Source organism: Hydractinia symbiolongicarpus, chromosome 13 (genome assembly GCF_029227915.1).
Source record: "Hydractinia symbiolongicarpus strain clone_291-10 chromosome 13, HSymV2.1, whole genome shotgun sequence".
NCBI classification, from domain to species: domain Eukaryota; kingdom Metazoa; phylum Cnidaria; class Hydrozoa; order Anthoathecata; family Hydractiniidae; genus Hydractinia; species Hydractinia symbiolongicarpus.
In genome coordinates, this window is record NC_079887.1 from 19,450,624 (window position 1) to 19,464,834 (window position 14,211).

The 14,211-nt window shown below is 34.4% G+C and overlaps 5 protein-coding genes across 5 annotated transcripts; 1 reads left to right on the forward strand and 4 right to left on the reverse strand.

Moving 5' to 3' along the window:
• Window positions 1-2,748: 2,748 nt before the first annotated feature.
• Window positions 2,749-4,284, reverse strand: LOC130623757 (ATP-dependent DNA helicase RecQ-like). Its single transcript, XM_057439274.1, has 2 exons — window positions 4,213-4,284; window positions 2,749-3,802 (listed from the first exon to the last, which is right to left on the reverse strand). The coding sequence occupies exons 1-2, from the start codon at window positions 4,215-4,217 to the stop codon at window positions 2,887-2,889; spliced, it is 921 nt and encodes a 306-aa protein (XP_057295257.1). The 5' UTR covers window positions 4,218-4,284; the 3' UTR covers window positions 2,749-2,886.
• On the reverse strand, window positions 4,280-4,876 carry LOC130623758 (ATP-dependent DNA helicase Q4-like). Its single transcript, XM_057439275.1, has one exon. The coding sequence runs from the start codon at window positions 4,703-4,705 to the stop codon at window positions 4,280-4,282; it is 426 nt and encodes a 141-aa protein (XP_057295258.1). The 5' UTR covers window positions 4,706-4,876.
• Window positions 4,877-4,970: 94 nt separating this feature from the next.
• On the forward strand, window positions 4,971-5,851 carry LOC130624159 (uncharacterized). The gene is made up of 3 exons (XM_057439724.1): window positions 4,971-5,237; window positions 5,318-5,453; window positions 5,524-5,851. The coding sequence occupies exons 1-3, from the start codon at window positions 4,988-4,990 to the stop codon at window positions 5,741-5,743; spliced, it is 606 nt and encodes a 201-aa protein (XP_057295707.1). The 5' UTR covers window positions 4,971-4,987; the 3' UTR covers window positions 5,744-5,851.
• Window positions 5,840-9,247, reverse strand: LOC130623166 (uncharacterized). Its single transcript, XM_057438653.1, has 8 exons — window positions 9,067-9,247; window positions 8,684-8,990; window positions 8,441-8,600; window positions 8,076-8,134; window positions 7,867-7,993; window positions 7,564-7,789; window positions 6,199-6,635; window positions 5,840-6,127 (listed from the first exon to the last, which is right to left on the reverse strand). The coding sequence occupies exons 1-8, from the start codon at window positions 9,161-9,163 to the stop codon at window positions 5,840-5,842; spliced, it is 1,701 nt and encodes a 566-aa protein (XP_057294636.1). The 5' UTR covers window positions 9,164-9,247.
• A 30-nt stretch (window positions 9,248-9,277) lies between these two features.
• On the reverse strand, window positions 9,278-9,721 carry LOC130623167 (THAP domain-containing protein 2-like). Its single transcript, XM_057438654.1, has 2 exons — window positions 9,389-9,721; window positions 9,278-9,319 (listed from the first exon to the last, which is right to left on the reverse strand). The coding sequence occupies exons 1-2, from the start codon at window positions 9,719-9,721 to the stop codon at window positions 9,278-9,280; spliced, it is 375 nt and encodes a 124-aa protein (XP_057294637.1).
• Window positions 9,722-14,211: the final 4,490 nt, after the last annotated feature.

The window sequence follows — 14,211 nt, forward strand, 5'->3', positions numbered from 1 at the left end:
TAAGCCGCTGAACACTTTTTCACCCAGGAAAGACCAGGACAAAAAAAAGGTGTTATTGGACACTACACAATGTTTAAATCAACCAAGAAAAAGGTTACAAATGTCTGTTACTGACAATAAATCTGAAGAAAAATCAAACAACAATATAGCAACACAGGATATTTATAACAACACATCAACAATAAATATTAAATCTGTATATAATAAAGACAGTGACAAACTTTCATCTGAACCTTTTAATATATATCAGCAAAATGCCATTGAGAGAGCAATCCATACCAATCAGTCATCTGCCTTATCACATGTTATCACACAAGTACCGCAAATGGATATATTACTCAAAAAGGACATAACAACTAAAATCAATAATGCTGGCAAGAAACTGTGTAAAAGGAAAGGCAACTCATCTGTATTACTTAGTAAGGATTATACACAGTTGTCAAGCCATACAACAGATGAATTGTGGAAGGAATTAAGTGGTAATTTTCCTTTTGTTGTTGACATTTTCAATACTTTGTCAGGTAAATCATGTGATATTGCTGACTCTCCGAATGAGCTAAAAATACAGCATTGTTTTTTATATGCAATCTTGATGAAAAACAGATGGCATGAACTCAGTTTAATTCAGAGAATCAATAGTGTTTTGCTGATTGAAAGTGGATGCAGCAAACAGGTAAGGTTTAACATATATATACTTTCATATTTATCTAAAAAAAATTATAGAACATAAAATTTTCCTAAAAGTTTACAGAACAATTAAAAAAATAAAAAGGAACAAAATATCAAGAACACCAATGTCTCTTTCCAAACCAAAATAGATTTGGTGTTTCAAAAATGTAAGCATCATAAGCATATATAAGAAAAAGTAAGCATATGTTAAGGCTGTGCTCAAAATACACTAGGCTTATATATAAAAAAGGTGTAATTTATCTCATGCATACATTTTGCATTTAGCTGCAAATCCGACTAAACAAGCTTGGCATTTGTTTGTCTCCTTCAAAAAAGACCAATTTGTTGGAATTAATTGGTGGGCATTTTCTTGACTCGACAATTGCAAAAATAAAGCAGGTTGTACATTTTGGGGAACAGGCGATAACTTTGATTCAAGAATTTTGAAAGGACATATGAGAAGTGATAACGATAATGAAGATTTACACCTATTTGCCACCAATTTTCTGGAAAATCGTATCAACTTCACTAATTTTCCAAATGTTACACCAAGGGCAGATATCACAACAGTTCTTAGAAGTAAATTTACCTTAAATCAAGCAGAATGGAACGCCTACATTAGCACAACAAAAATTCTCATCGCTCGAGTGCTTCTGCAATTCTTTCCAAAGTTCAGTATCTTTAAGCAAATTGTTCCTAGCCACATAGAACACAAGTACACAAATAATTTGAGCAAAAAATCATTCATTGTTTCAATGCCAATAATGGATGCAAATGAGAACAAATATGGTGACTGTGTGAAGACTAAGGACATATGAGGACTGGATTGCAGAACTATATAGTAAAGCTGGCTTGTTGCAAAATTTACCCAATTGGGAACATCCACCACCGCCTGAAGAACCTGCTTCGGTTGGTCAGACACAATCACATACGTTGTTTACAGAAGGTGATGTAATGAAGGAAATGAAAATTCCATTTTCCAGAGACCAGTTAACATGTGTGCGTTTTGCAGGTGCCAAAGACTTACTGGCTGGATCACACACTCCTACAGATCGCTTTGAACATTGCTTGCTTTTTAAGCCTGTAATGTGGCATTGCAAGGCTTCTCTTCTTCAATATTCCTACCACTTATTACATCAAGGTGATTCTGTCAATCAACAAGGAACTTTGAAATGTTTTAGAGAAAAATTTAATCGAAAAAATGCAATATATACCCTCCAAAGTTCTTGACTCATATGATGGCAGTGAAGAATTATTTTTAAGCATGGGAAAGGCATATATTGTAACTGCTGCAATAAAATTCTTTAGTATGACTAATCTAGATGATAAACCGACTATTCATTGTTATCCACCTAATCTGGCACATAAGTGTACAGAAGAAAAACATCAGTATTTTGATTTGTCGACACATACCTTCTTCAAAAATTTGTCACTAATGAAGATGACTATGTACAGAACTATGGCCTATGCACAATTTTTTTAACTCTCTTACTGATGCAGTTAAAAGACACAGCAAAAGAGGGAGATGGAGACAGAAATCTTATTAACCAAAAATTACTTTTGGTTGTCTTCAAATCATTAGGAGCTTACAGCAAATATGCTATTGAGATGTTTCTCAGCATAGCTCAGATGGAATGCTTATTAACTCCCAGACTTTCTGAGGAGTTTAAGTGGGTTTTTTTTAGCAACTGGAAAGGTGGGAAAGGAAATAATGTAGAGGACAATTTGGTACAAGAAATATAATAATGAATAGAGTGACAAAGGGAATTGTTCAGAGAATGGGGGCAAATAAGTCAGTGAAATCTATCAGCAAAATCAGCAAGGCAGCAAATGGAATTAAAGAGATCGTGGAAAATTTTGATCAAAATGCTAAAATACATGCATCATCGACACATCATACAATGACTGACAGTATGAAGGATGAAAAAGAAATGATAAAAGATTTAATACTGCTTGATCCATTTAACTACATAAACGGACGAAAACATCACAGTTTTCCTAACATTAAAAGATCGCCCTTGCGTTATTTAAATATAGCTGATTTTCATTTATGGGTAGAAAAGCACAAGCAACTAATTTCCTTTGTTTAACATATATGTATATATACCCATAAGCTGACAAAATTTGGCATTTTGGCTAATTGAATTTTTTTTGTGGATGAAATTGCAGATTTCACCAACTTTGTCATACCATGGTATATATATATTATGTTTTTTACTAACCTATTTTAGGTGCATATTTGTCTATTAAAGCATATAATTTGTTAGAACACCTTCCATTCCAAATACCAAACATAGAAAGTAAGTCTGATTCACAAGAAATAAATGCTAATTCTCTCAGGATTTCATTTACAATGTTAGTGTTAATTTTACTGTGGAAAGGAAACATCACGTTTTCATCAGAATTGATATCTTCAACCGTTTTTAACAATTCTACTTTAAGCATCTTTTTTTTCATTGACTCACTTATATACTTAGATGCCAAATCAGAATTGCTGAAATATAAAAGTGAATCACAAGCTACACCATTTCTTCCTCCTCTTCCAATTTCTTGCACAAATGACTCTAATGTTGATGGAGGACTTATGTGAATAATATTAGATATATTTGGAGCATCAACACCCATACCTAGAGCAGTTGTAGCAAATACTACTCTAATTTGTGAATCTGACTTCTTTAACTCCTTCAATATATCCTCTTTCATTTGTGTAGTACAAGAAGCATGAAACTGTGCAAACAATCTTGCTCTAGGACAAATATTGTCACCAACATAATGATTTCTTATAACATTTTCAAATAATTTGTACCCATACCCACAATATCTTAAATGCATGTAAATTATTGTCATGGGATAGTGTTCTCTTTGCACGTTTAATTTTTTAGCCAACGGTTTGAGAATAACTTCAAATCCTTTCAAACCCAAGTTAGAGTTTGGGCGTCTTTGTATGTTTAAATACACATTTTTTCGATTTGGCGATACAGCAATGACTTTATACGTAATAAGGGCGAGCGATTTAATCAAATATTCTACAGTGTCTGGTGTAGCAGTAGCGGTTAGAGCCAATGTAACAGCATCTGGGAAAAGTGCCTTTAACGTAGACAACTCGCTAAAAATTTTTCGGAAATCCTCACCCCTATAAATCAAATAAAGCACATTAAAAGTTTATATTTTTTGAAGATACACATTATATATAATATATGTTATTTTATGTAGCAATATACAAAGTTTTAAATTTATGAATTTACTTGAACGGCATAGTTTTATTTATAATATATAGTATGTATGTATGTAGTTTTAAGTAGGGAGAGAAAAAATATTTTGTTTATAATAATTAAAAATACACACTGGAAGCTTGAGTTCACCATTGACAAAGTCAGGGTAGGCGAATTGATTCGTGAAGTGGAGACAACATCCAAAATAAAGTTTTACATTGTCGCATAACAAACATTTTAAAATTCGTTTCTAGCATAAAAGTGTTCGCCAGCCCTGTCTTTTTTAAAAAAAAAAAAAAAAAAAATGATTCACTGGAGTGTTTTTACTTACCACATGCTTACACAATGTGCTTCATCTATAACACAACTGACAACATTTTCTTGGTAAACAGAACTTTTTAGCAATTCTTGTCCTCTGACACTAAGCAGAGATTCTGGGTGAGTTTTAATTCGCCATTTTTAATTGAAATTGGTATTTCAGGCTCACCATTCTCATCACACGAAAACAATTTTTCAGGCACAACTATTTGCTCCAAATGAAGCACCCCAGCACCAATACCTCTCACTTCTAAAACTTTCAACTGGTCATCTATGATAGAATTAAGAGGGCACACCACCAATACTATATTTTGGACACTCTTTCTTGGCAAAAAGTCTGCCAACAAATGAAACAACAAGGATTTCCCAAATCCAGTAGGTAAAACACCAATAACATCATATCCATTTAAAAGATGCTCGAAACATTTAACTTGCTGTGGCTTTAAGATAATATTATTTAAAAAAGTTTGTTGCAATCTACAAAATAATTGCAATATCTTGTCCATTTTGAAAAACGGAACCCTTTTAACACTTTACTCCATATATGGATGTCACATATCCATATAAAGAACTGTCGACATTTAACAAAAGTGCTGAAGCTGCAGTCTACACCCAAGATTTCTGGGTGTAGAAAGCGGCCGGGTCCAGGGCCTTCTTCTTCGCGCCATCCCCGATATCAAAAAAGCGAAAAGAGGTCCTGGGGACTAGGTTGCTCGCTACGCTACTCTCCGCAAAAATATGTAATGTTTTGAGAAAGTAAATAATAAACATTCATATTAAATTTTATCATGGATCAACCAACGGTACTTGGTTTTCAGTTTGAACCAGAATTTCAGGATGATGAAGAACATTCTGAACCTGAAGAATATTCTGATATTTCTTTGGATGATGCGAACTTGCGAGCTATTACAGCGGAGGGAGATAGGAAAGCTGGGGTCGATGGTTGGTGTACTTGTGGGCACTGGGTCGTATTGGATACGGAAAGAGAGTGCATATGCTGCCACGAGATAGACGAAATAAAATATTTCAAATTAGACGGTTTGCTTTAGTTTATTTCTATTTACAAAATAAACAGTGAAACAATTACACATACAATCTAGTACCCAAACCTTATTTAGATTGCAGATGTATCACTGAGCACGATAGCTTTTCAAACGTGATGCTGGACAGGGGTGTTCTGTGGACTGCTTTGGTATCGTTATATGACAGGGAAAATGCATCGTTACCATGTGATAGGGATAACGTACCTAGCCAGTAAGTAGAGTTATATAAGAACATGTAATATATTATATTATCCATGAATAAAATATATAACCTATTTTAGATCATATCGCTACGCATCGTACAGACAGTTTAGTTGGTTCATCCATACTAGGTTGGGACGAGGTGTGCGGAGAGTCATTTCTGCTTGTGTCGTTGCTAAAATAAGAACAGCCTTCCCTTCTGAAAGTGGTAATTACACTGGGTTTAGAGAGGGAGGAACGAATGTTCCCGAGATTGAAATGGTGTGGCAATTTGCAGCTCACGAAGACGAAAGCGACTAAACCGTTCATTAGTATACGTGTAAAATATCCATGTAAATAATATATGTATGAAAATAGTATGTAAATAATTATATAAGCTAAAAAAATAAAAAGTCACTACAGTTTTAATCTGCTATACTTAGTTGATTGCTCAATGATAACTTCACGGTCTTCTCTCTCTGATGGTGCTACAGTCAAACTGAGCTTACGTTTGCTGCGCTTTTCCGTGGTTACCTTTCTATTTTCTTCAACTCGTGTGATTATATTACCGAGTATGTCAACAAGGTAATTATATTCTTTTGCGACTTTCTCCTTTTTGGCGACAAAACGTTTTGTTGGTTTGCTATAGGCAATGCGAAAAATTGGTTTCACATTGCCCTCTTTTTCAGCTTTTTTAGATGTCTCCTAAATGATTAGTTTTCAGATTATATATTTGCTGTACGTAATTAAAACAAAAAAGTAAGACGTATTCGTACCTGTTCTCTATCCACATTTAAGTTATGATCCAAAATGGCTAACTGAGTACCCGCAATCATTTTTTCCATATTGAAAAAAATGGATTTGGGGAGATAGCGGATTTTGACACTATGAAATACTTCCAACAATGTGGTATAGACCAATCGGGTCATGTGGAAAAAATCAGCGACAACTTGTCTTTGAAGAACAATAGATTTGAACTTCTCATAAACTTGCGTTCCTTTCTTTAACCACTTCTTGCGTCGAATGTCAGTGTCGTTGAGTTCACATTTTAGGTAATTTTTATTTTCAACGAAATTGGAATGGCGGTTTACAACATGATGCATAATGGAACAAAAACGCTCTCGTAAGTCATTCGGATCACCATTACACGTTAAAACAGACCAGTATAAATGATTTACTGTCGCAGGGGCCCATTCTACCAGCAGATGGAACCCTAAAGAAAACAAACATTGGTTGGCTTCTTGTTGAGCAACGTTGTGAATTGGGCCTCTCGATCGCAGGTTTCAAAGCTTTAAACGATGAAAAGTGGCTGGACTACTTGTCTATGAAAAAGCTCAAGTTCAAAAGGACTCTCCGATCTATTGATAATGGAATAATGATTGAACCTGGTGAAAATGGCACTTTCAACAACCAAGTGTCTAAAGTTTTTAATGATTTGCCAAAAAATATACGTAACCTAGATTCAATTTCAACATTTTACAGTCAAACGAAAAAATATTTTTTAGATAAATCAATCGCCATTGCCTTAGCAAGGGAAGGCTAGGTTCTCCGATTGTATAAGCATTTCCTTATCAATTTCTGCTAAACCAACTCTATCAAGCGCGGGTCCGAGTTTCCCTATTTTTCAACCTCCACCAAGTTACCAAGATTTTCTTATTTCCAAATCTCGTTTAGACATATCGAACCATATGATAATCTCTGAGCCTCCACAGTGAGCCTTCCTATGCTTGGGTTTTATATTATAGAATTTTTTTAATTTTTTTTTTTTTTTTTTTTTTTTTTTATATATATATATATAGTATACGAAGTCTTTCAGAGTCGAAGGAGACCTTCCGCCGATATACAACTATAGCCTATGCTTTTCCTCTATTTAATCTATCAACAACCATTTAACAAAACCTAAATCTACAACTCTTATTGAAACCTAGATCTCCATGCTTCTTGTATCATTTTTGTTCTAAACTTTTTATTCTTATTGTTGTTATTATTATGTTATTATAGGGATAAGAACCATTGTATAATGGAACCCGAATAAATGTCAAAAAACAAAAACAAAAAAAAAAAAAACAAAAAAAAAAACAGACGTGCTATAAATATATCTAAATAGATGGCAATAAGCAACTTATATAACAATGACTCACCCTTTTTCTTTGAAGCTTTAGTCAGTTTTTTCACAAATCCTTTAGCAATGTTCCATGGATCAAATTGGTGAAAGATGTGATTAAAGCAAGGATCGGTCCTCATCAATTTTCGAATTTGACCGTTTCTATCAGTAGCAACCACTTCTCTTTGAAGTTTATGTTTTTTCTGAATGTTTTCAGGGCAACGAATAAATCCTTCCTTTTCCATATTTTGAGAGTTTTTGACCTACGGCAAGAGCGGTGTTTATTTTATTATGACGAAATACAAAAATTATGACGTTACAAAGGAATGCAATGACTGACCTTGCGAACATGAACAATGTTGAATTCAATAATTTTGTTTGTGTTGACATCCATTGCAGATACTGTTGAGTATGTTGCGTTGTGTCCAGGAGTGTCACACTGTCCATCAAGGGCAAGTTCTAACTGCCTATCCTCTTACTTTATATCGTCAATAAGTTTAGACTTATGTTTTCTCCATGCTTTTTCTATCTCCGGAAAAACATAGTCACCTCGTAGACGGTAATAAGTGCTGCTGTCCAGAAATTTTAAGTTTAATACTTTTGCGAATCTAGGATGGACGAAGTTTTACTGTTAGTAACATATTAAACAGCGAGGCTGAGGGATGATTTCAGCTTTCGTAATCTACTGTTTCATTTTGTTAAATTGTAATTCAGCCATCTCGATCGCTGACGTTATGGACAAATTTCCTAATCCTCGTGTACTTTGCATTTCAGGTTGTGATACCCAAGATAAATCACAGCCATTCATGCAATTAAATTTGAGTTTTAACTGTGTACCTAGGTGGGAATAATGTCACAAACAGTTAAAAGATATTTCTTGTACTGCCATAATATTATGTACCGTACACTCTTACCAGTATTACGCCGCATTTTGGACAGTACTTAAAAAGTGACTTTAGGCAGGATTCAAACACCAAGAAAATTCGCTCTTTCTTTTGCACGGGAATTACTAAATTAATCTTTTCGTAATCTTCTTCAACGTCCGGCTCGTACATAGGATCAGTCTTGTAACAGCTATGTTAAGTGAAAATCAATATCAAGCATAGAGTATATATAACGCAACGGATTCATGTTTTGTGCGAAATTTTGATTCTTACCGCTCTTCTGACTTTTTCAACCACGAATCGTTGAATGATACATCGTGCAATTCTTCTTCATTTGTCTCATCGTCTACGTTGTGTATACAACTCTTGTTGCTGCTTGTTATTAAAGATAATCCCAGCATGTTGGCGAAGAATTCTGGAGTCAGGTCTCTCATTTTTTCAATAGTGGTACTATTAAGTTGGGGGACAATGTTATCGTCGTCACAATCATCATCAAACTCGTAATTATCTTCATCAGTTTCATCATCATCAACATTTTCATCGTCATCAACATCGTCGTCTTTGTCCCAGTCGCCTTGGTCTAGGAAAAAAGAAACAAAATTTAATAACGATATGATTGATTCTAAACAAAATTATAAGGAATGAATTTAAATTACCGTCAAGACGTCTTTGACAGTGAATGTTTGTTGTATCTGGCGTTACTTGTACACATTGACTTCTGTGTCGAGGTCGCATATTAACTTGATACCCCATATTTCTGACACTAATTGGAGAAGTCTGGGTACCAATAGATCGCAAGACAACTTTTGGTTTACTAACGACAATAGGAGAATCAGTTTGTGTTCCACATGTGTTGCTAGCTTCCACTTATTCTTCATGCAATTCCATCACTACGGCAGTTTCCATGACCTAAAATTTTAGATAACATGGAGTATATGCTCGACATGTGACTCCTATTAACAAATACCTATAAATTACCTCTTCTCTTTCTCTGCATTGGGCCCTTCGAACTGAGGCCTTTCTTTCCTTTGGTTGCTCTTGAAAACAAAATATTGTTGGGAAGGCATTTTTTAACAGCATTCTCGGGATTTTTCGCGGGAATATCTGGTGTTGCATGTCCCAACTTGGATCAAAGCATTTTTCTTCAAAATGTTTTAAACAAACAAAGACCCTTTTAGGTAAATTTTTTCTCCGCAAAGCATGTATCCACTTTTTGCGCGTATCTTCATTTGACGGCAATTTAAAAAACTGAACTTTCTCGGGATTATTAGCCGTATGATTAGTACAACCTACAGCAGCACACCACGCCATTTTAAGAAATATCGAAAAAAAGTTTTTGAGCATAAATGTTTTTAAAATATATCGACGGGGGTTAAATTGTATAAAATAAATTAAAGTTTCTATTATAAATTATTAATAGGTTTAAGAACAAACTTCGCGTGCGGTGTGTGTGAAGAGGAAGGCTTCTGTATCTATATAATAATACGCCAGTTCCGTGTGTCTGTAACAGGCAAAGTGGATATGTTCATTTTCCTTTAATCTTACCGAAATTTTCTTTGAAGTAACCGAAAAATGCATGTCTAATATGCTAAATTTTCTGACGGTACGGCGCGACGTCAATAACACCACTTTAACGTCAATATCCTATATTAAATTAATGAAGCCGTTACAGTGCACTTAAAACTTTGAGGCCAAATAACTTGGAAACGAGGTGGTGACGTCAATGATTTTTCACTGCGTGGGTAACTAGGGACCACCTGGGACCAATTTGGGTAAGTTTCCCAAACCTGGATCCCCGAATCCGTTTCGGAATGGACGGGTTGATGACGTCATCACAAAACCTTCAAATCCCAATATTTCTGCAACCGTTTGTCAAAAGTGCACGTTCCTATACATTTTCTTGATCAGCATTTCAAGATCTATACGATGAATGCAACGGGTGTACGAATTTGTGAAGAAATTTTTTTTGAAACTTTTGATAGAATCTTTGCTGACGTCAGCAAAATTTTAAAGCCCTTAAATCTCCTTAGGCGTTTGTCAAAAACATAGGATACTATACATTTTCTTGATCAGCGTTTCAAGATCTATACGATGAAGGCAACAGGTATACAAATTTCTAAAAAAAAGTTTTGGGGGGTTTGACTGGCCATTGCTGACGTCAGCAAAATTTTAAAACCCTTATATCTCATTAACCGCTCATCAAAAGCACATGATCATATACATTTTCTTGATCAGCAGTTTAAGCTCTACACAATAGAGGCAACGTGGAAACACAGTTCTACTTTTTTTTGTGGATGGGTTGCTGACGTCATCAAAATTTTTATTCTGCCTCAGTGGATTTTTCCACGGGCTTTATCGACTAGTCTATATAATAATACGCCAGTTCTGTCTGTCTGTGACTTTTGCAAAGTGGATAAAATTTCTTTGATAAAGTCTATAAAACATCGTCTATAAATTTGTTCTGTAAATTACCAAACTTTGACGTTAAAGCAATATTGACGTCAAAGGAAAGTATATTAAGATTAGTGAAGCCATTGCATTGCACTTTTAAATTTAAGGCTAAATAACTTGGAAACGGGTGAAAATAACTGACGTCATCTCCTGCGTAGGTAACTAGGGACCACCTTTGACCAATTTGGATAAGTTTCCCAAACCTGGGTCCCTGAATCCGTTTCGGGAATGGACTGGTTGATGACGTCATCAAAAAACCTTCAAACCCTAATATCTCTGCAACCGTTTGTCAAAAATACACGATCCTATACATTTTCTTGATCAGCGTTTCAAGATCTATACGATGAAGGCAACAGGCATACACATTTCTGAAAAAAAAAGTTTTGTGTTCTGACATGTCTCTGCTGACGTCATCAAATTTTAAATGACGGTTATTTTTCTCTGTTATCCTGCCTAAGTGGATTTTTCCACGGGCCTTATCGACTAGTTTTCTATAAAATTGCTTACGTCACAGTAAATCGATTATGCTATATCGCACTTGATCGTGTTTTCATCAGAAACTATCATGGCGGTCGAAGAAGGACACTCTCGTTGCGAAGGTTAAACTTTAAAGAACAATATTGTGCGTAAGAATTACTTTTTAAGATATATTAATGCTGAATTATTGTTTCGTGCTATATGAAGTTTTTATATGTAAATATTTATAAAAGATAAAATTATTTATATATTATATAAAAACGAGTTAAAAATTTTTTCGTGAAGATGATGTAGACTAAAAAGATTCGAGAAGGAGATAGCTGCGAGAACGAAAAAGAGAGGACTGTTGGGGACTTGATGCCTAATGTGTGCCAGAATATTAGAACAAACAAACAACAAAAATAAATATTGAAACAACAAACAATATAAAAAACAATATAATAACTAAAACAGAATGTCAAAGCCTGGCTTCGTCACATGCGAAGCTGAAGTCATCAGCTGGCTCCACGTTAACCTTCACAGAACGACTACCCCTCAGACACAACAAAGCAGAACGCATTATTACAAAACTTAATTTACATCTTATCCATGACATTATTTGTTCATACTTTTGTCCCGTCTTGTTAGCAATCTTTTCAGCGAGATGTTTGTGAAATATGGTACCTTCTTGACTCATACCTCCATTAATGGAAAAAACAAGTGTTCAAGGTTGATGACGCGGTCGTTATATTTCCTCTTCTTTTCGCTCTCGTGATTCCTATATATTGCTGCTACTGGAATGTTCACTTGTGAGTTGCAGTTGACATTGGTAATTCGAACGTCCAAATAAGCGGATTGTCCCGGATGCCAAAAACCGCGAGCTCGAATATCTAGTCGGGCTTCATCATTTTCAACCGGTTGTAGTTTCGGTTCAATTTCAACGTCATTGCATGCCATTTTAAGAAGGTTTGCCTCAAAATCTCTTACGTTATCGTGACGAATAGAAACAAATCCTCCCTTTTTGCAGTTCATGGCATGATTCGTATCGAATGGTTGTCCACATGCACACTTTGATGGTAAGTTAGACAGGGCGCTGAGTTCTGAAAAATAAACGAGTTCGTGCAAATTCGGGGGAACTTACAAAAACTTCACCAGATGATACATAAATACTTAGTATAAACGATTTTACTTACTGGCCTTCTTAATTCTACTTGCATATATTCCAAAAACAAAAAATATAAACATGTATGAACGATGTTTTTCTTCGGTCCTTCACCGCCATATTTTTATGAAATCGAATGTTGCAAAACATTCTTTTATTTCCGATCGAATAATTTCACGGGGGTGAATGTAAAATGAATTCATTAACAATACATTTTATTACCTGTTGTTATCAATTTTCAATATTTCATTCTTTTTTTTAAATATATAATGCTTTTGTAAAAGCAGATAGTTTAGATTTTTGTTCTTTCGAAACTAAATATGTTACATTTGAACAAACAACACAAACCCCCGTGTTCTTATTCGTGAGCTAAATGTGGTAACGCGGGAGTTTCTACAGCTGGAGGAGGGATAAAAAACAGGTTGCAATGAATGTGCGAAAGAAAATTTATCGAAAATGAGCTCAAAGAAACCGATGAAACTCGTTCTATCTCCAGCTAAAAAAAGTAAGCAAGAAGTGAAATGTATTATACACAACAACAATTACAAGAAAGAAACAAAGTTAAGAGCATTCACAGAAAAATCAGCCGAAAAAGTGAAAATAGCAAGGTATGTTGCAAGTTTGATTATATTGTTTTATTTTTTAATTTATGGTTTTCATGACTTTATTGTAACAGCGCTATACTTCCGTTTTTTATAGTGAAATTCGAAATGATGAAAATGTCACTGATTTAGTGAGCGGCGATCTTTCCGATTTGAAATTTCAGTCGATAAGGCCCGTGGAAAAATCCACTTAGGCAGGATAACAGAGAAAAATAACCGTCATTTAAAATTTGATGACGTCAGCAGAGACATGTCAGAACACAAAACTTTTTTTTTCAGAAATGTGTATGCCTGTTGCCTTCATCGTATAGATCTTGAAACGCTGATCAAGAAAATGTATAGGATCGTGTATTTTTGACAAACGGTTGCAGAGATATTAGGGTTTGAAGGTTTTTTGATGACGTCATCAACCAGTCCATTCCCGAAACGGATTCAGGGACCCAGGTTTGGGAAACTTATCCAAATTGGTCAAAGGTGGTCCCTAGTTACCTACGCAGGAGATGACGTCAGTTATTTTCACCCGTTTCCAAGTTATTTAGCCTTAAATTTAAAAGTGCAATGCAATGGCTTCACTAATCTTAATATACTTTCCTTTGACGTCAATATTGCTTTAACGTCAAAGTTTGGTAATTTACAGAACAAATTTATAGACGATGTTTTATAGACTTTATCAAAGAAATTTTATCCACTTTGCAAAAGTCACAGACAGACAGAACTGGCGTATTATTATATAGACTAGTCGATATTATTTTTTCGTAAAATCATTAATGAAAAAACAAAAAACAGTCATTTCAAAAATTTTAAAATTAATTTAATTAATTATTAATTATTTAATTAATTTAAAATTTTAAATTTAAAATTTCAAAATATTTTAAAAATTTTGATGTGTTTCATAACCTTTTTGTGGAAGATTAATGGGTAATGGCAATATACGACATGCTGAATGAACTTATTTTTGTATATATACAATGTTTGTTGATTCAAGTTTATTCTTTGCTTACTTACTGTATGCACTGAAATGACTGTTTTTTTAAAAATTTTGATGTGTTTCATAACCTTTTTGTGGAAGATTAATGGGTAATGGCAATATTCGACATATTTACATTTTGTGTAAACTTTTGTTTATGAAC